Source organism: Xiphias gladius, chromosome 23, assembly GCF_016859285.1.
Source record: "Xiphias gladius isolate SHS-SW01 ecotype Sanya breed wild chromosome 23, ASM1685928v1, whole genome shotgun sequence".
In the NCBI taxonomy this organism is placed as follows: Eukaryota; Metazoa; Chordata; class Actinopteri; order Istiophoriformes; family Xiphiidae; genus Xiphias; species Xiphias gladius.
This window is the reverse complement of record NC_053422.1, coordinates 16506067-16524905: the sequence shown is the minus strand read 5'-3', so window position 1 is coordinate 16524905 and position 18839 is coordinate 16506067. Positions and strand designations below refer to the sequence as shown.

At 40.1% G+C, this 18839-nt stretch overlaps 3 protein-coding genes across 4 annotated transcripts; 1 reads left to right on the top strand and 2 right to left on the bottom strand.

Moving 5' to 3' along the window:
* Positions 1 to 818: 818 nt before the first annotated feature.
* On the bottom strand, positions 819 to 5450 carry slc25a51b (solute carrier family 25 member 51b). Its single transcript, XM_040119252.1, has 2 exons — positions 5338 to 5450; positions 819 to 2734 (listed from the first exon to the last, which is right to left on the bottom strand). The coding sequence occupies exon 2, from the start codon at positions 2659 to 2661 to the stop codon at positions 1732 to 1734; it is 930 nt and encodes a 309-aa protein (XP_039975186.1). The 5' UTR covers positions 2662 to 2734; positions 5338 to 5450; the 3' UTR covers positions 819 to 1731.
* Positions 5451 to 5749: 299 nt separating this feature from the next.
* ints10 (integrator complex subunit 10) lies at positions 5750 to 14082 on the top strand. The gene is made up of 17 exons (XM_040119251.1): positions 5750 to 6257; positions 6397 to 6464; positions 6565 to 6668; positions 6846 to 6985; positions 7081 to 7162; positions 7248 to 7388; positions 7553 to 7727; positions 8475 to 8644; positions 8790 to 8929; positions 9123 to 9276; positions 9948 to 10030; positions 10459 to 10614; positions 11485 to 11593; positions 11878 to 11957; positions 12136 to 12298; positions 12439 to 12532; positions 13472 to 14082. The coding sequence occupies exons 1-17, from the start codon at positions 6129 to 6131 to the stop codon at positions 13626 to 13628; spliced, it is 2145 nt and encodes a 714-aa protein (XP_039975185.1). The 5' UTR covers positions 5750 to 6128; the 3' UTR covers positions 13629 to 14082.
* Positions 14083 to 14225: 143 nt separating this feature from the next.
* On the bottom strand, positions 14226 to 17609 carry tlr1 (toll-like receptor 1). Of its 2 annotated transcripts, none has more exons than XM_040119250.1 (2): positions 17532 to 17609; positions 14226 to 16774 (listed from the first exon to the last, which is right to left on the bottom strand). In XM_040119250.1, exon 2 carries the CDS (start codon positions 16765 to 16767, stop codon positions 14362 to 14364), a length of 2406 nt encoding a protein of 801 aa, XP_039975184.1. In that variant the 5' UTR covers positions 16768 to 16774; positions 17532 to 17609; the 3' UTR covers positions 14226 to 14361. The 2 variants fall into 2 exon arrangements, with proteins under 2 accessions (XP_039975184.1, XP_039975183.1); XM_040119249.1 differs by having other exon boundaries at positions 17313 to 17594.
* Positions 17610 to 18839: the final 1230 nt, after the last annotated feature.

Below are 18839 nucleotides of genomic sequence, written 5' to 3'. Positions count from 1 at the left end.
ATATGGAGAAGGAAAGGAATGGCTCATGATCCAGAGTATACCACGTCATCTGTCAAACATGGCGGAGGCAGTGTTATGGCATGGGCACGTATGGCTGCCAATGGAACTGGGTCACTGGTGTTTACTCATGATGTGGCTGCTGATAGAAGTAATAGGAAGAATTCTGAAGCATACAGGGCTATCCTACCTGCTCATATTCGGCCAAACGCTGCAAAACCAATAGGACGGTGCTTCACAGTAAAGATGGATAATGACAGGTCAGTCACCTGACCTCATGCCTTTCACTTACTGAAGACAAAACTGAGTCCAATTACTGAATCCAATGTCCCATTACTTTTGGGTCTCTGAAAATGAAGGATTATGTATAAAAATGGCTGTAATTAATGTCATTTTTTGTTAAATCCTTTGAATTAAAAGTGAAAGTCCACACTTCAATCACATCCTGGTGGCTTTGTTTCATATCCATGGTTGTGGTATACAAAGGCAAAGTTATGAAAAATGTGTCACTGTCCAAATACTTCTGTACCTGACTGTATAAAACAAGTGACATTAAAGTTTATAGAAAGGAAACCAACATCAAGGAGAACTTTTAGTCCATAAACAAACAATAGCCCAAAAATGAGCAAATGCTGCATTTGTTCATAGTTAAATTAAGTTATCATAGGTCCAAAGCTGTAAAGGTTTTTTTTTTTTTTTTTTTTTTAAATGATACTTTAAACAAAAGGAAAAACATTTTCTGAGGGGTTATTTTTCGTAATAGAATAGTCTTGGTTTGATATTTTTTTCTCTTCCAATAAATTATAAAAACAAACAAGAAGTGGGTGTAACTGTATGTTTTACTGACATACACATCAATGGGCACTTGTCAAAATTCAACACATACACTCTGCTAGTTGCACTTCAGAAAATAAATCAAATATTTGACAAAACTTTTCACATAGATGAATTAAGTGTGAAAGAAGAAATGTTTTAAAATAGCCTGCCTGTGTCTACTGGACAGCATTTCCAATAACGTGTATAATTTTAACAATTTCTTAGCTTTTCTGATCTCATTGACATGTACTCTGTACTCTTTGTGGAGAGTCAGTATAACGAGAAATAAAAGGGCCAACACTCACACAGTTTATTACATTCTCGACAATAATTTTTGGGATATTTCAAAAGTCAAAAGCACAAAAGTGTTTGAGTTAAGTGGCAGAATTCAACTTCATCGACAAAGTGCTCTCGGTCAAAAAAACAGATGAATATTGTCTACAAAACAACACAGCACACACAACATAGAAAGAAACTGCTTCTCCTATAAAACAGTCTATCCAGTCAAGTAACCTTTGCTTGAAACTGTGGAAAAAATATCGCTGGAGCTCAGTTTGTTCCACAAAATTTTTGTACACAGAGCAAACAAGGGCATTTCAATTGGACCCTGGCACAAGTTTTGTATAGGCTAAAGCATGTATTTTGTTTTTAATACTCTGACAACAGTAAATAGTCATAATGGCAGGTGGTTATCTCACACTGACTGTTGGCCCCTGTCAGAAGTGCAACTTCATTGCTGTCTTTCAGTCATGGAAACTCCAATCTCCCACAAACAGTGCCAGACAACAAGTGCATTGGCTTTACTTTACACTTTCCTTTCTTCTCGACAAACTGGCTCTATCACTCCATACAGGTTTTTCCCTTTAAATACTTTCTCTCTCTTTCTGGGTTTATCTATTGTCATCTCCATTCCCCTTTTCAAGTGAGCTTCAGCAGCAGCTCGTAGGTGGCATTGATGATCCCCCAGGAGAGGAGTGAGCGGTGGTAGTTGAGGTGGGCCCCTCTGAAGAGCATAGCCAAGCTGCCACCCCTCTCTCTCCACACTGTTAGCAGCACCATCCTGCAAGGCTGGAAGGCTCCGCCAACCTGAGACTGAGCCCGGGACTTAACCACATTTAATGGATAAAACATAATGCCAAGGGCTGCCCCCAGCACCCCTCCACACACAAAATCATTCACCAAGTGACCTGCCCGGCTAGTGGCTTCTGGGAGCTGCTCTTTAATGGGCCCCCGGAGTCCGAAAAAGAGCACATTGCTAGGACCATTACGGAGGAGAATGGGCACGAGGCCACGGTAGCACTCTCTGACACCATACTCAGTCAGAAGTGTCCGGAAGGTGTGGGCTGTGTTGTTGAAGCGGCCGTGGTGCCGATGATCTTGTAGGAGCGTCTGCACACGCTCAAATGGTGTCAGGATAGCCTCTGCAGTTCCTGCCAATGCTGCAGCAAAGCTTCGTGTGAGTAGCTCTGGCAAACCGCTGCTACCGGCCCGGTCCAATAAGACTCTAGAAAAGTCCTCATAAAGGCCAAACATGATGGCCACTGTAGTGCTCTTCTGGAGCAGCGGGGGCAACAGGCCTCTGTAAAGATTCCTCAGCCCATCCCTCTGGAGCTGCCGCACCGCTTCAGTGGCCAACACACCGTGTAGCTGCTGGCGGAACAGCACCTTCTGGATTGGAAAGGTCACCACAATATTGGTAAAAGCTGCAATGGAGCCACAGACATAGTGCTTCCCTTGAGGGCCCAGCCTAGCACTCAATGCCCCAGCAGGCAGCTGGCCTGCGTTAGTCAGGGCAACCTGGGGCTTAGGTGTCCGGCCTTGCTCAGAGTCCATGGTGCTAACAGCCATGGGAGGCTCAGTGCACCACAGCCTGATCCTCCAGCATCACATCAGCATCACACTCTTCTGTTAAACATGCACCCTGTGTGAGGGAGAGAAAATATCATTTATACCGAACTGATTACTCTTCATCATTTTTTTAAATGTATTTTTATGGCATTTTTTGACTTCATTTGATAGTACGACACTAGAGAGGCAAAAAACATGGAGAATCACATAGTGATGACCTGATGTGACAAAAGTCCTCATCCACAATCAAAATGTGGACATTGCTCAATCAATCAATTACATTCTGGTGAAAAGTGAATAGAATTCAACTGGAGCCTGAAACCATCACAAAATATCAATATTTGGAAACTGCAAAAATTTTTCATAAAAGATCTGATCTTTTTTTCTTTTCACTTAAATGTAATACAAAAACACTTTTGCCTCAAATTTGGTTATTATAGAGTTATGACAGAAATATGTACTTGTATAAACGTTCGCCAATGAAGGCAGTGACAGTAAACATAAAAAAGACTCAATTAACAATAATTTCACTGCAAAATTTCCACAAATTACATACAAAAAAACAAATCAAACACAACCAATAAAATCAAAATACATTACATTAAATATAATAAGTATTTATCAAATATAAAATATATAAATAAAACTGCAGCCTATAGAACATCAATGCAATTTATTTTTGCATATTTGTCAATATATATGCTGATTCGATTCATTTGAGAAAATATTCTCTATAATATGCAATATATTGGCTGCTGTCTAGATTAAATGCCTCATACACGCTAAATGCCTCATGCTCAACGTTGCCTGAAGCAGACTGAACTGTTTAACCTCAGCTACCCGCCTTAAACTTGTACAACCAGGCTGCTGTAACTGGTCACTGATAAGAGTTATTACACAACCTAATGGACTGAAAAGTGTCAGTTCATTCATGTGGGAGGAGAGTGAATCAGAACACTCTTGATTAATTCATTTAATGTTTTAAAAAGCACCATGTATTCAACATTATCATAAAGTGTTTAATGTATTTTTTCTTTTTTTGAAGTAAGAAAGAAACTACTGGCACAGCTTGCCACATACAATAGCAATAATATAGCAAGATTCTTCCAAAATTAAAAACAAGTGTGTAAATACATTTAGTACATAAAGCAAGTTCTCTAAGAGTTGTTTAAATATAGAGCAAGGAGAAGACAGTGCTCTCAAAGCTTGCACTCCAGAAATCCTTACACTCTGTTTCAGGTAAGTATGACAAACCTGTTGTTTTTTTAAAAATGCAAACATACAAGTCAATAAAATATTATCGCGCTGTTAAAATTTTAACTCCTCAGCAGTACTACATAACGTTCTCCGATCACTTCCATTATTGTACTTCTTACAGGTTAATGCATAATCTTAACATTCAGGGCTAATCACTTATTTTACTTTGGATAGTGGAGTACACTTAAGTGCTGATGGTTCTGTGCTTTTGTTTTGCTATGTCATATTTAAATGCAGTGGTGGAACGTGACTATGTACATCTATTCAAGCACTGTACTTAAGTACAATTCTGAAGGAATTTGCATTGTACTGGAGTATTATAATTTTATGTTTCTTTATACTTGAATTCTCCTACATTACTACTACTACTTTTCAGAGGGAAATATTGGACTTTTCACTCCACTACATTAATCTAACAGCTACAGTTACTAGGTACTTTTCAGATGAAACCTATAATAAGCATATAAAACACAAGGCATTGTTACACAGTAAATCAAACCACTCAACAGTATATTAAATTAGTAAAACTAGCTCTGCAGCAGCCGGCTACAATACCGAACTGCTGCATACATGTTGAATAGTGAGTACTTTTACTTTGATAGCTAAAGTACATTTTGCTGATCATACTTAGATACAGACTTTTACTCAAGTTGAATTTTGAATGTAGGACTCTTACTTGTAACAAAGTATTTTTTTTAAATTGTGGTGTTGCTACTTTAACCAAGGTAAAATATCTGGATACTTTTTGCATCACTCTTTGAATGGAAGAGGTTAGTATTTTCCCATTATGGATAACAACCACATTATAATACTGACTCTGGCAATAACTGATTTGAGCAGAAGGCAACCACCCTGTCACGAAATCCGATGATTTGCTATGACTAAATCTTTGGCGAACACGCCCTCTATGTACTGCTTCGTCTTAGCTTCCTAGCTTGTCGTGTCATGCCTGCTGTCCATGCTCTCAGTCAGCCGGCTGATACAGACATAACGCCCTGATCTTAGTTACAACAAGGACACGAACCTACATTAGTTGGTTCGTGCATGAATTGCTAAAGATGAACAAATCACCGCGGGGGATCATGTTTAACTCAAAAGCTACACACTCAAATGCTAGGTTGGTTAGCCACGATTTCTACCTCAGCAGTGCTAGTCACTGGGCCTGCGCATTTATGTTAATAATACCAAGTCAGATATATGTTTAAGGTAAATCGAGAAAGGGCCGACACGTGGTTAGCCGTAATGGCAGCATGCTACATCCAAATTACTTGTCTGATTAGCATGCTAAGTGGCTAACATAGGCAGAGTCAAAACGGACAAGCGCTGGTTGATGATTGGTTGCGTCCGCTGACAGCAGATGCAGAACAGCGTTTCACAGTTTTGGTCAAACAACCGCCGGGCTCATGAATTAGTCCTTACCTGGCACGTACACCAGTCGCTACCCCGTCCCTGGACAGGTGGAGTGCAGTTTTATTCGCAGGGTAATTGGGCCACTACAGGCTGTAGGTCGTGTCTGCAGCCCCGGCTGCAGGTGACCGCAGCAGTTATTCTTTAACGCCTGCGCACTACTGCAGATCTGAGAGTACACGGTTGGGACTACAACCGACTCCGGAGAGCTTCTTTCACACGTAAAAACTTAGTTAATTGTATTGTACGAAGTAATTACTGGATATTTTGGGTTGGTAAATCATCCTGGAAGTTTTCCAACGCACAACATATATCTTGTAAAAAGCCTAAAACAACCTGTTTTTTCGCGTTGTTTTGGTGCGACCAGCTAATCAGGTGGTGCTTGAAGGTTGGCCGTAAAGCAGGACGACGCAGCGTACTATTTACGACTGCGATGTGAGATTATCGTAACGCTAGCAAATTTCTCGATAAATAAAGGTTTAGCTATGACTTGCAATGTCGAAAGGACTTTTAATTGCGCTGGTTTTTCTTTATATGTGCAGTTTTGAAATGTGTATAAGATAGTTGAATAATAGAGCACGGGTTGGTGAACATTACTGGTAAAGATGTCGATAGATAGTGACATAGCTAACTAGCTGGCTGTTGCTAGCCTTATTCTTACATTTAGCACATAAAAGGTCTTTATCTTAGCGAAATTTATCTGCCGAGACTTAAGTAAGTAACCGTATGCATTAAACTACAGCCTGAGCTGCGCATGGGGGCAGTGTGTTGCCTTTGGCACTGAAAGCTCGATTCATGTTAAAATGTCAGCACAAAAAGATTGCGAATTTTTGGTGAAAAGAGCCCGGGAGCTGGTCTCTGATGATCCTTGCGCGGCCAAAGCCTGGCTCATAACAGCTAGGACCCTGTACCCTGCAGACTTCAACATCCAGGTAACATTAAGCTTGGGTTTTAGCTGCTTAGTTATTGATGATAGAACCACCTGAGTTATATGAATTTCTCTAAATGTGTAAGCATTATCATTTGTTTTGAAATGTAAGGATCCTCTGTTTGGTTGACATGTTTCCACAGTATGAAATGTACACCATTGAACGCAATGCAGAGAGGACATCCTCTGCTGGGAGACTCCTGTATGACATGTGAGTTACAGTGTGCTGTTTCTAACGGTACTAGTGTTAATGACAAGTGCGCTGTCTTGAGCCTGCGCTCAGTTTTTCCAATCATTTCTTCACCCTGTAGGTTTATAAACTTTCCAGATCAACCCACTGTTTGGCGGGAGATCAGTGTCATCACAGCTGCCCTGCGCAGCGACTCTCAGGACAAGCATGCACAGTTTCTCCGAGGTGAGAGGGGTTGAACTTCCTTGTTAGTAAACAGGTCATGCATGTATTAGTGTACATCATAACTGTGATGAGTGTAACAATGAAGTGTGGGTGGCTACATGAGGAACAGTCTTTGTTTTGGAAATCAGAAGGGTCTATTTTTTTTCTCTATGCATGTGTTTGTGTTTGCTGCTCCAGGGCTTTTTGAGACACTACCTGGCCGTGTGCAGTGTGAGATGCTACTGAAAGCCACAGAGCAGTGTTTCAACACTTTGGAGAAGGCAGAGATGCTGCTGCTCCTTTTGAAGCGCTTTCCAGAGTCCGTTGTCCAACATGGGGTACATAATAATACAATAGCTCTTCTATTTAAATGTTTGAACTTAGTATAAATAGCCATTAAACTGTCAATGATAACAATTTGCTGTATTTGTAGGTCAGTTTAGGAGAGACATTGTTGGAGGCGGAGGTGTCAGAGAACGTGGAGTCTCCTGTCAACTGCTTCAGAAAACTCTTTGGTCGGTGAAACACTAAAATAAAACTCTGTTGGTTTTCATTCATTTGCAAAAAACACTTGTTATATATTATTATTTACTATTACAGTGTGTGATGTCCTTCCTTTGGTCATTAACAACATGGACATGCGCTTGCCGGCCAGCCTGATGCAGAAGTACATGCTGAAAGCAGCTGAATTCTATATTGGTTATGTTACCCGTGGACCCTCACCTGATGTGCAGATACAAGGTAAAGCTGCACAGTGTTGATGCTGTTCTTAATATTTTTCTTAGGGATCATTTTGAATCTCAAGATTCCCTGTCCTACAGTAGGGTCTGCCTCCATATTTTTTCTATTCACTGCCTGCCTGACATTTATTTCTATTCCGCTTGTTCTTTGTTCTTTCTTTTCAGGCTCTCAAGAATCTGGGTCTCTGAAGTCACCCAACGTGTCCCGTGGCTCACAGCGTTATGTGATTGACGGCCTGTCGGAAAAGTCTTCAGTGGTAACAGAGCCTTGGGAGAGGCTGTTGGATATCCTCACTGTTGTTGGAGCTCGATGCGAGTGGCAGGGAGACAAAGGACAGAGGTGCTCTTTCAGTCTGCCTGTCAGTTAGCCAGTACTATTCTTTGGGGTTGTATTTTATTCAGGTGACTCTTGTGATATTGAACTATTTATTAGGTACACCGAGTTAATGATTGTATATTAGGTACACCTACCTACAACTAATGTAGTCTAATACAGCAACTCTGGAATAAATCCTACATTCATGACTGTCATAATGTTCAGTTTTTGCTTTAACTCTTTTACAGAGGTGATGATATAACTTTATGGTCATTTTGGAGGTTGTAGTTTGTAGTTCTGTTGAACTGTACTCTCTTATACTGAGAGGTGTTTGTAATATTTAGTCTACTTTCATTTCTATAAATGGATAAATACATTTTGCTTCCAACCCATCATGTGAGAGACAGAGATGCCCTAGAATAGATCATAATGAAATGTAGTTGCAAGGCAGTGCCTTTGTTTTTAGTATAATACATACAAGACAGATTAATATATAGTAGTGTAGGAATATACAAAAGGTGCAAAAAGTAACAGTAAAATTAGAAAAAAACTATTAAATGTTTGCTTTTATAAAAATATGTGCAAATACAGTTCAAGTCTGTAAAAGTGAGAGGCAGAAGGAAATACATTGTTTAGATCCATTATATTCCTTGCAGTACTTACATATGTTTCCTACACCCACATATGTGCAACATTTGCCATTTGAAGGTGAATAATTTAAAGGTTTTTACAAGGTTTATTTTTATTTTTGTGTGTATGTGTGGGCACTAGGAATTATGTGGACATGCTGCTTAGAGTGAAGGAGTTGTGTCGCTACCTGCCTGGTCTGGAAGGTGACACATGGTCCCGCTGCTGCAGTCAAGTGGTCATCTGTGCTGCTCTTGTCCTCTTCCGCAGTGCCTATCTCTATGTCTCATCTGTACAGCCTGCGCTGTTCCAGGGTCAGCCTCTGTCTTTGCAAGCACACATAGTTCACTGTTTGTCCATTTCTCACTAGTTCTCCTGGATATGCGCACTTGTTGTGTTTTCAATGAAAGGTTCAGTAATCGAATGACGTTTTTATGTTTGTTTATGTATGTTTGGCAGGTGTGAATGCGTTGAGTTTGGGACCATGGATCCTTGTAGAGGATTTGAGCTCGGTGTATAATGATGTGGAGGTGGAGAGGGGAGCAGTGAAACATGCACATAAGAAACGCAAACTGGCTGATGGGAGAGAGAAGACTATGGTGAGGACAGATTAAAGATCACTTCAATGATTCTAAATGATTTTTGTGAGACAGATGTGTGTGTGTGTGTGTGTGTGTGTGTCTGTGTGTGTGTGTGTGTGTGTGTGTGTTCTTAAATAGATTGTAGTTTATGACTATAGTTTGTTTCCGTTGCTTTTTTTTTTTTGGTTACTGTGCGTGTGTCCTTTTATAGAGCTCAGATGATGAGGAAGGGTTGGGAAAAGGCCGCGGTCGACACATTTTAGTGAACAAGACTGAGATGCCCAGCTGGTCAGAGACTCTGGAGAGCTTCCGCACAGCGAGGGAGAGCTGGGATCTCCTTCACTCTAATGATGGCCTGGAAACTGGTAAGCACCTCTAATGTTCGTTTGTGTGTTTGTTTAAACATCCAGACAGGGTCCAGTCTCTAAACTAATAACTAAAACACATGCAGATGTATTGTTACTCTTTTAAGATTTTTTTGCTAAAGAACTTTCTTTAATAATTTTTAAGGAAGAACAAGTAAAAAATGTCTTAATTTTTTATTAATGTTTATTTGTAGAGGTACAGGTATATAACATGAACCGATGCCACATACCGCAACATTTACAGCAAATATAGCAAAGAAAATACACACAAAACAGCACACGACACAAGGAATTTGCAAACAATGATACAATAAAAATGTCTCAAAATGACAACCACCAGAAAATTCATAACTACATGACTGATCCCTCTTTAAAAACTGTTTCAAATTGAGTCTAAAATGATCCCAGTCATGATCCTTTTTGAATTCTCTGGGTAAAGAATTTTACATGTTGATTCCCCAAACAGAAAAACGCCATCCATCTAAATGAGGATTTACGAAAGGGCAACATACAGTTCCCAGTGGATGCACTTTGTGTTACTGAGTCAAAGTATGAGAAGAACCATCAGCTCACTTAGCAACGTAGGAGCCCGATTATGTGGGCATTTGTAGATGAATTTAAGATTAGCAAATTAATAATTTAAATATTTTTGTAACTTTGCATTTTGACAGAGTTCAAGAAGATCTGTGCCTCATGGAAGACAGACAGCTGGCTGTGGTTCAGAATATTCCTCACTGATATGATCATATACCAGGCAAGAAACCGTTAAGATGTTTTCTGTTTGTGACGAGACACTTGCTACCTTTTTAGAGTATTTAATTATTTTACACTGGATTAAATGAAACTTTATTGATCCCTGTGGGGAAATGCAGTAATTGCAGGTCCAGCAATGAACAGGATATGACTATACATATACAATATTTATAATAAAATTAATATGAAAATTTTCTTTATAAATGTATTTTATAGAATGGGATAAATAGAGGTTATAAAACATTACACAACTGATTACAGAAAGTGGATGAATCTGGCGGAAATTCAATAGAATTGAGACAAATATATATTTATCCTAATTTGGGGATATTTATAAATATTAAAATATCTTTGTGTGTGTGTGTGTGTGTGTGTGTGTGTGTGTGTTTGTGTGTTTGTGTGTTTGTTTGTGTGTCTGTGTCTCTCCAGGGACAGTACCGTAAGGCTCTCTCCAGCCTGCACCAGATGGCTGCAGTGCTGCAGCCACAGTCTGGGCAGCAGAGCCCCTCAGGTCAGGCCAGTCTGGAGCACCACAGGGCCCTCATACAGCAGGCCTCCTGCCACTACGCACTGGGAGAGTACAGGGTACACACACACACACACGCACACGTGTACAAGGTAGGAAGGCAATAGGAAACATACTGTAGATGTACACAGGTTTCATGCCTCTTTCCCTTTTCCATTTTTATCTATATTTAATGAACAATTGGCTCTAAATATATTGTGTTAAACTATAACATTGCAAAGCAAATCTGATTAGTATAGTATCACAATAAAATTCTGATTTACAGTTTTGTTCATTTAATTACACTTCTACAGAGAGCTGTTGTTTTAATCTTGTCTGTACTGATACTCATACTGCATTGTTACATAAGTGCAGAGTTGTTGTTTTTTTCAGTATATTGAGTTTAGAGATACAGCACTATGCAAAAACCTGATGCTCTGTGGGCCAGGCCTTAAAAAGGAATCTATGACACTGACTGGCCTGAGGGTGGCACTATAGTTAAACTGAAGCTTAGAGATACATTTCAGAAGTTTAGTACTATTATATTGCTGGCTTTGCTTAATGAACGTGTCATTGTAACCATTGTGACTAACTGATATTTCATTATTTTAGCCCAAAGCTTCTGCATTTGTCACCTGTTTATACCAGATTTTAACATGTGTGCCATTATTAAGTATAATTAAATTCTATAATAAGCTTTCCCAAATGTACAAATGTGTACGTATATGGTCACCAATGATTTTCAGAAAAGGTTTGGTCTAGAACAATGCAACCCATAACACATGGACAATAGATAAAACACAATAAAGCTTACAATGGGATTTAAGAGTACAAATGACAAAATAAATGCAGAATATTTGTTCTAATTAAACGTTGTAGAAACATTTTGTGTAATATCCCTGCACTCTTTTCAGTTGTAATTTAGATTTTGTACCATATCTGTTCATCAGATGGCCTGTGAGAAGCTGCTTGATGTTGTCAGTGGGCTGGTACCCCCAAACCAAGAACCAACAAAGAGCCCCGAAGATCAGGGTAGAGTCAAGACCAAAACAAGGAAAGGTAAACACTTCCTGCTTTTGTAAAACAGCTGTTACATGCCAATTCTGAAACTATGAATAGGGAGAATAGAACATAATACAGTGCTATCATTTGTACAATGAGTTCCCTTTGCTACAGATCTCATATTCTTGACTAAAAACTGCCTTTTGTTCAAACTAATGTCTACCTTTTATGATTCAAGATACAGAAGTCATAATAATGACATTGTTTGTCATGTGACAGATATGTATAACTGGGATTACATCAGAACATTATATACTGCCTCTTTTTTTGGTCATAACTAGGTAATGACCTGAGATTGCTTCCCTGCACCAGCAAAGCTGTGTTACCTTTCTGTCTCCAGCTCATGCTGGCCTGCTTCAAGGTACGTACTTTAGTTAAGTCTGTGGAAATGATCAGAACTTAGGGGTTGGAGTCGATGATTTTTATAGTTAGACTGTGATAAGATAAGCACTATTTGTGCTGATGCATTTTTTTCGACACTATGTAGCTATAAAACTTTGTTTGACCATCTTTCTCCTTTTCTTATTTTGGCCAATCAGCTCCGTGCCTTCACAGACAATCGTGACGACCTGTCCCTTGGTCATGTCGTGGTGCTTCTGCAGTACGACTGGCCACACGGTGAGATGCTGTTTTTAAAGGCAGTGGATAAAATCTGTCAGCAAGGCAGTTTCCAGTATGAGAATTTCTTCAACTATGTCACCAGTATCCTTTTTTGTAACCACAATAGAACCTGACAAGAATGGGTTTGTAAATACTGCTTGTAGACCTATCACTCTGTGGCTACTTTGTCTGTGTGCTTTTGTTTTGGATGTCAGTTTCCATAAGCTCATGATTTTTGTCAGACATTGACATGCTGGAGGAGTTTGCATACCTGCGTACTCCAGAAGGAGGGAGGATTCAACTGGAGCTGCTGCCCAATCAGGGAATGCTGATCAAGTAAGGCCCTCGCAGAAACTTTCCAGTTGGCATCGTGACTGTGCGCACTCCCGTTCTGTTGGTGTGTTTTTATAGAAAACAGTGCTATTGATTGATGATCTAAGTAGACATGGCCTGTGGGAAAAATTTTAAGATGAAATGAAAATACTGTTAACGGAGCGGGCATTTTAAAGAGAAGGGGTTTTAGGTTAAAATAAAGCTTCTTTCAAACTCCTTCATTCACTGCTGTAGAGGTTTAGACACTTGAATGCACCCTCACTGACTGAGAGTTGTTGAATGTTGCTGTCCCTCAGGAACCCTAGTCCCGCCCTGGGGGTGGAGTTAAATACCCTTCTGCTACAAGGGGTGCAGGCGATGGACAGGTACCCCAGGCCCCTCCTCCCACAGTCCCCATTCCTCCCCCACACCAGTCACCCTTCCTTCATTTCGAATTCCAAGGCTTGTCATCCCCCCAGTTATGATTTGGGCCTGTCATTTTACATCAAGAGTTAGACGTTCTTTGATTTCCTGTCGGCGTTTGTTTATTTGAGCCATTGCTTGTCTTTCTGTGGTCATCACTGTTGTTGTTGTTGTTGTTGTTATTGGAGGATGATGTTGGTCTTGTTGTACAGCCAATATAGTTTTATGCCTTTTCATAACACTTGATCTCATTTCATTTGTGGATATGTTTTATGTCGTTTGTATTTATGACAATGAAACTTTTGCTGTATAATCTTGACTGGCTGATTGGTGTGTAAGGAAGAAATAACATGCTGTTTCCACGACTTTGTCTTTATTGCATAGGTCATATAGATCTCAGTCTCTGTGTTTGTGACAAATCAGCTCATAATAATACATTTCTGACCATGTGTATGTTTGTGTTTATTATAATATTTTAAAATTTTAATTTAAATTAATCATAATTTTTATTTTTTTTATTTTTTATTTTTACTCTTACAGACACCACACAGTGACTCGTGGAATCACCAAAGGAGTGAAAGAGGATTTCCGTCTGGCCATGGAGAGGCAGGTGTCGCGCTGTGGAGAGAACCTGCTGAATGTGCTTCACCGTTTCTGCATCAATGAGAAAATCATCATCATCCAGTCTCTTCCTTGACACCTGGCCCGTGTCTTTTGAACCTTTTCATTGTTGATATTCCAGGCACAGTTTTAATACAGCTGGACTGACCTTATGACGCCAACAGCTGTTGCTGTCTCATCACTGGACACTTCATTTCTATCTCTCTCATCTTTTTCATCCATTATTGAACTCTTTAAGAAAATAATAGGTTTTTTTTGCCTTAAAAGTAGATCTCTCTCTTCAGAGTTGGAGAGTATACTGGTTTTTTAAATATACAGTACTCATGCAGTTTTCATAGTGTGTGCATAGTTTTCCTCTTTACTCGTGTTAACCACAATATGCTTAACCACATTTGAAAGGGTTTGATCATATTGTGATATTTTGTGGATGTCAGTATTGACAAAAGAATTGAGTGAATTTTTGATATTCTTGGATAAAGTTTATTGTTTTTGTTACAGACTTGATCAATTTGTTCATTTATATAAACGTTGCCATTAAATGTCATTTGAATGGTTTAAAGAAGTTGACGTGTTTAATATATGATTTATATCTTACAAACTTACAAGAACAGTCAGTTAATTTTCAAGTTGTAGTACAAGATTAAAAATGAGATACTTTAGCTCAAGAAAGTATGCTCATGTGTTAAAGAAAGAATAGTAGAAAACGTTGAAAACGTTTTTACTTCTATGTTCCCTCTTGCAACATTTCCCTGTCGGATTCACACTTCCTCTTTCCAGTTCCTTTTCCTCTTTAAGCCTCGCTTTTGCAGTCACTCCTCTATTTCTACGACTGGTGCATTTGGCAGATTTGCCTGTAAGGCAGCTCTGAGGTTAGCCCAGAACAGCCTGTGCTTGGCCCTGTCCTGTGGCCACTCCAGATAGGTGTGCCGGCTCATCATGGATTTAAGCTGATAGTAATTGGATGGGATTGTATATTGAGGCAGAGGCTCTAGCAGCACCAGCACAATACTGTCCGATCCCCGAGAAAGGCGTTGGTGGGTGGCGAAGTACAGCTCATAGTGACACCATTCACTCTTGACAAAGTGAGCAGAGAGCACAAACACAGAGCGTCGGCTTTTCTCCACACAGCTGATGATGTTCTCAATAATTGACTTTCCTGGTACAAAGTTTTTCTCATGATGGCAAATTCGGAGCCCTCCTGCAGGACCTTCAAGGTTAGGAAGGAGGGAGTTTTGCACCCAGTGGGCATCATGCTGGCTATAAGACACAAAAGCATGAAATTCGACACCCACCAGGTCTTCAGGTCGAACTTGTCGTGTTCTGGCACGATGTTTGGCTCTGGTCCACTGCCAGATCATGCGCGTGTACCAGGGAACATCCAAACGGTGGCACAGGGTCACAACTGCCACAATCAGTACCACTGCTGGGCACAAGATAGTGGCGGTGAGAATGCCAACATCACAGGAGACCTCAGGGATCCAGATGTCTTTCAAGGTAGAGTCTCTGACATCCTCTGGGTAGGTGCAGTAATACTCCAACGGCCAGCTCAACAATTCAATTCCTGTGTGACTGTTATTTTCAGATTTGATGCCAAGACTTATGAAACTCCTCAGAGCGCAGGTGCAAGTGAAGGGGTTGTAACTGACATCCAGGGTTTTCAGTTTGGGGCAGCTCTCCAGCCTGTTCACAGATGGGGCATGGAGGGAATTTGACCTAAGCAGAAGCTCATTCAGTATGGGGAAACCATTACATACAGGCAGGTCCCGCAGCCTGTTAGCATTCAGATTCAGAGATGAAAGGTTTTCCAGTTTCAAGATGGATGATGGTACCACAGACACCTGGTTGTTCTGGAGGTCCAGTGTCTCTGTTCTTTTTGGTAGACATTTAAAAACTGAGTCTTTCAGACGATTAGAAGACAGATTCATATTGGTGATGTTCGGTGGCCAGACACACACTTCCAGACCGTCATAAACCAAGGAGTTGAGGCTGAGGTCCAGATGTTGCAGGGACTTCATGTATTGCACACGTTTGCTCAGCAACTGAAGACTCTTCAGATTGTTGTCGACCAGAATCAATTTCGTCACATTACCAAGAGTCTCACATTCAACAGTCTCTTCACCCTCCACTCTGGAGAAGATGGTGTCATACAGAGCACAACAGGAAAAGTCCAGCTGAAGGATTGGACTCTGTGACTTTGGGCATGTCATGTGTATGATTGAAGTCTCCCGGATTGCCACACTCTCCACTGGCATATTGATAAAAAAATTGTACACAGCCTCCTGTGAAAAGAAGAAAGATTTCACCACTGCCCTCCTGGCTGAAAAGGACTTCATTTTAGATCTCCGGGGCAGATAACTGTCATCATACGGCAAATTGTACATGGCCACATCAGAAGTGCCCAGATGGGTAATAGATGTACGCAGAGTCACATTCACATAGTGAGTTAGATCCTGCCATTTAATTGATATGTTGGTGAGATAAAGATGAGAAGTGCGGATTTCTAGTCTCTCACTCAGCTGCTCACTTAGTTCCCTGTAGCCACCGTTCAAATTCATCAACTCCACTTCAGAAAAGAGTGACAGAGCATCAGCAACCAGAGCGCGCTCTATTATTTGATTGCTAGTGAGGGCTATCTGAAGCCTCTGAGCGTGTACATCCTCGAGGCTGCCTGCCTCATAATCCAGTTCATCCCCCAGGCAAAGGGTCAGTTGGCATAGTTTCACTTCAGCTAAATTCTTGAAATCCCCAATACTGATGTTTTTTGCTCCGAGTGCTAATCTCTTCAGTTTTACCAGGGACGTGAACACACTCCCAAGTGTCATCGTGAGAAACTTGTTACAGGCCAGATTTAGCAACTGAAGGTTCCCTGTGTGTAGCAGGTACTGCTGACCCGACAGGTTCTTCAGCCTGTTGTGCGACAGGTCCAGGTCCTCCAGGAGTGGTGTGTCGAGGAATGTCTCTGGATCGATCTCCTCCAAAGTATTCCATGACACATTTAGGAACCTCAGGAGAGTGGTGTTTTTAAAGTCTCCTCGGTGAAGTTGCTGTATGTGGTTGCAGGAAAGGTCTAAAATCTCAACCTTCTGTGGCAGGTCTCTTGGGACTGAGGAGAGGTTTTTGGATGAGCGGTCTACGGTGCTGTCAGGTGATGAAGAAATCTGCTGGAGTCTCGTCAACATGACCGCCGCCCAGAGGGCAGCAGTCATGGGGCTCATTTTTTGCCTGGATAAAAGTAAGGAAATAAACATCTATGTTATCATTGTTCATCTCACAGAGACTGTATATGTAATTTTATTGTTTAATTTTCCCTCATTTCACGTTCGTTTTTTCTGCTTGGCCATAATAGTGAGTCTTTTGTTTGGGAATAAACTGCCTTTGATCATTCAAAAGGTTAGTATTACTTATGCGTCCACACATCCCATAACAAATTTAAGTAAAAATATTATTTTCTTTAAATTTATAGTCATAAAAACTTTGAATTTTTTAGTTTTTAATGCATAGCATACTCTTATGCCTGGTTTCAACTGTTTTATGCTTATATAGACTTTACCTTGCAACCTTCTCTGCATGTTGGCTTGCGTCATCTTAATATTCTGCTATACTGGTCAAGATGACATGTCAGTTTCAAGAGACTATGTTGGTAAAATAAAATTATAAATTAATTAAAGAATAATAAAACCCTAGCAAAAATAAATCTAATCTAAACACACCTAAATTTAACAACAATACAGCACACAGACAGACAAAACAGGGCACTAACCTGTGCTGAGCTTAGATGAATTTTTCAGCAGAACCACTGTACTTAGTATCTTGTTAATTAGCTGAGTGTTTAATTAGTCGATATGTTGCAGTCCATCATATTTGAGTCTCAATAAGTAGCAGAAGGAATCCGTGTTCTGTCTTTAAGTCCATAAAAATATCGGTTGCAGAAGCTCAAAATCTAGGAGGGGGGAAACCAAAACTGAATAAAAAGACTTACTGCAGTCAGTGAATCTGCCTCTGCTCTTCTCGGATTTTGTCTCTGTTCAACAACCTCTTCTGATGGTAAAGTATAAACAGTGCTGAGAGGAAACACATGCAGAAATGAAAGTTATTCTCACACCACATATTTCTCACATGCACATCCTCTTTTCACTGCCCTAAAATTTACTGAAGAGAGCTTTTAATGAACTATTATTCAATAAAAAGTAATAGGAAATAAACATAAATAAACAAACTTTTTTTTTATGTTTCATGATGAGATGCATGTTGCATTACATTATATTATTATGTAGGGACAGTGAAAGAAGTTAATTCTGGTTTAAATTTTGTTATTCAGTTTTAAATGAACAACTAAATCAATATGAAGTTATTCAGATTTAACTTAATTTAAATCTGAATAATTTAATGTTTTTTGGCTGGCTGCGTCTTCTGTACATCCTTTATACACTATGCTATTACACTGTAAGAGACATTTAGTTTATTTTATCTACACAAAGAAACGGGGCAACTAACATATTCATGACAGTAACCATTCACAAACACACTGCACTGCAGACCATTAGCATTTTTCTTCTCTATTTTTTCCCCATTTTTTTCCGATATGAACGTGTGCTGTGAGTTGCATGAACGATATACAGTCGCAATGGAGTTCAGTGTTTTTGAGGCATCTTTTCTGTATCATAGCAACCACACTGAGGTCAGTCTGGGTGGTAGATGACCATTTCCCAACTCAATTGACCTATCCCACTAATGCTTTGAGGCAGAGTGTATCCTGGGCAACTATGCTGTTGACTTTAGACAGCTGTGCACACTGCCTTAATGAAGGCAGGTGAGAAAGGGGCTTTTTGATGAGCTTTGACCTGTTTTATTGTGACTGGGAGGCTTAATCAAAGACAAGCGTGTGTACAGACAGATGGACAGTCTCTCTCTCTCTCTCTCTCTCTCTCTCTCACACACTCAAACACACACTCTTCCAATAACGTTTTTAGTCTGGCAGCTCTGCTTTTTCCTTGGCTCAGTGACTGTTACTCACACAGTAAGTGGAGCTTAATGGAATAGGTCATATGAGCTGGTGTGACTGTTCTCACCTGGCGTGGTTTGATCAAATCTGGGAAGAACACAGAGGACATGCTTCACAGCCTCTGGCCACAAGAAAACAGAGAATAGCCTGATTTTTCATTAGGCAGCACATCATTATATTGTCCATCCCGCTTTTTTTCAATAAATATCGTCAATATGTCTTGAACATGTGAATTCATGTTGACAAAAATGAAATCCATTTACTCAAATGTGGGCAAAAAATCTG

What these genes read in the sequence shown, in the direction of transcription:
- slc25a51b (XM_040119252.1), bottom strand. Translation starts at nt 2,661, where the DNA reads ATGGCTGTTAGCACCATGGACTCTGAGCAAGGCCGGACACCTAAGCCC.
- tlr1 (XM_040119250.1), bottom strand. Translation starts at nt 16,767, where the DNA reads ATGAGCCCCATGACTGCTGCCCTCTGGGCGGCGGTCATGTTGACGAGA.
- ints10 (XM_040119251.1), top strand. Translation starts at nt 6,129, where the DNA reads ATGTCAGCACAAAAAGATTGCGAATTTTTGGTGAAAAGAGCCCGGGAG. An exon ending in CTGCAGACTTCAACATCCAG is followed by an intron (nt 6,258 to 6,396) that starts GTAACATTAAGC and finishes ATGTTTCCACAG; the next exon opens with TATGAAATGTACACCATTGA. An exon ending in ACAGCCTGCGCTGTTCCAGG is followed by an intron (nt 8,645 to 8,789) that starts GTCAGCCTCTGT and finishes TATGTTTGGCAG; the next exon opens with GTGTGAATGCGTTGAGTTTG.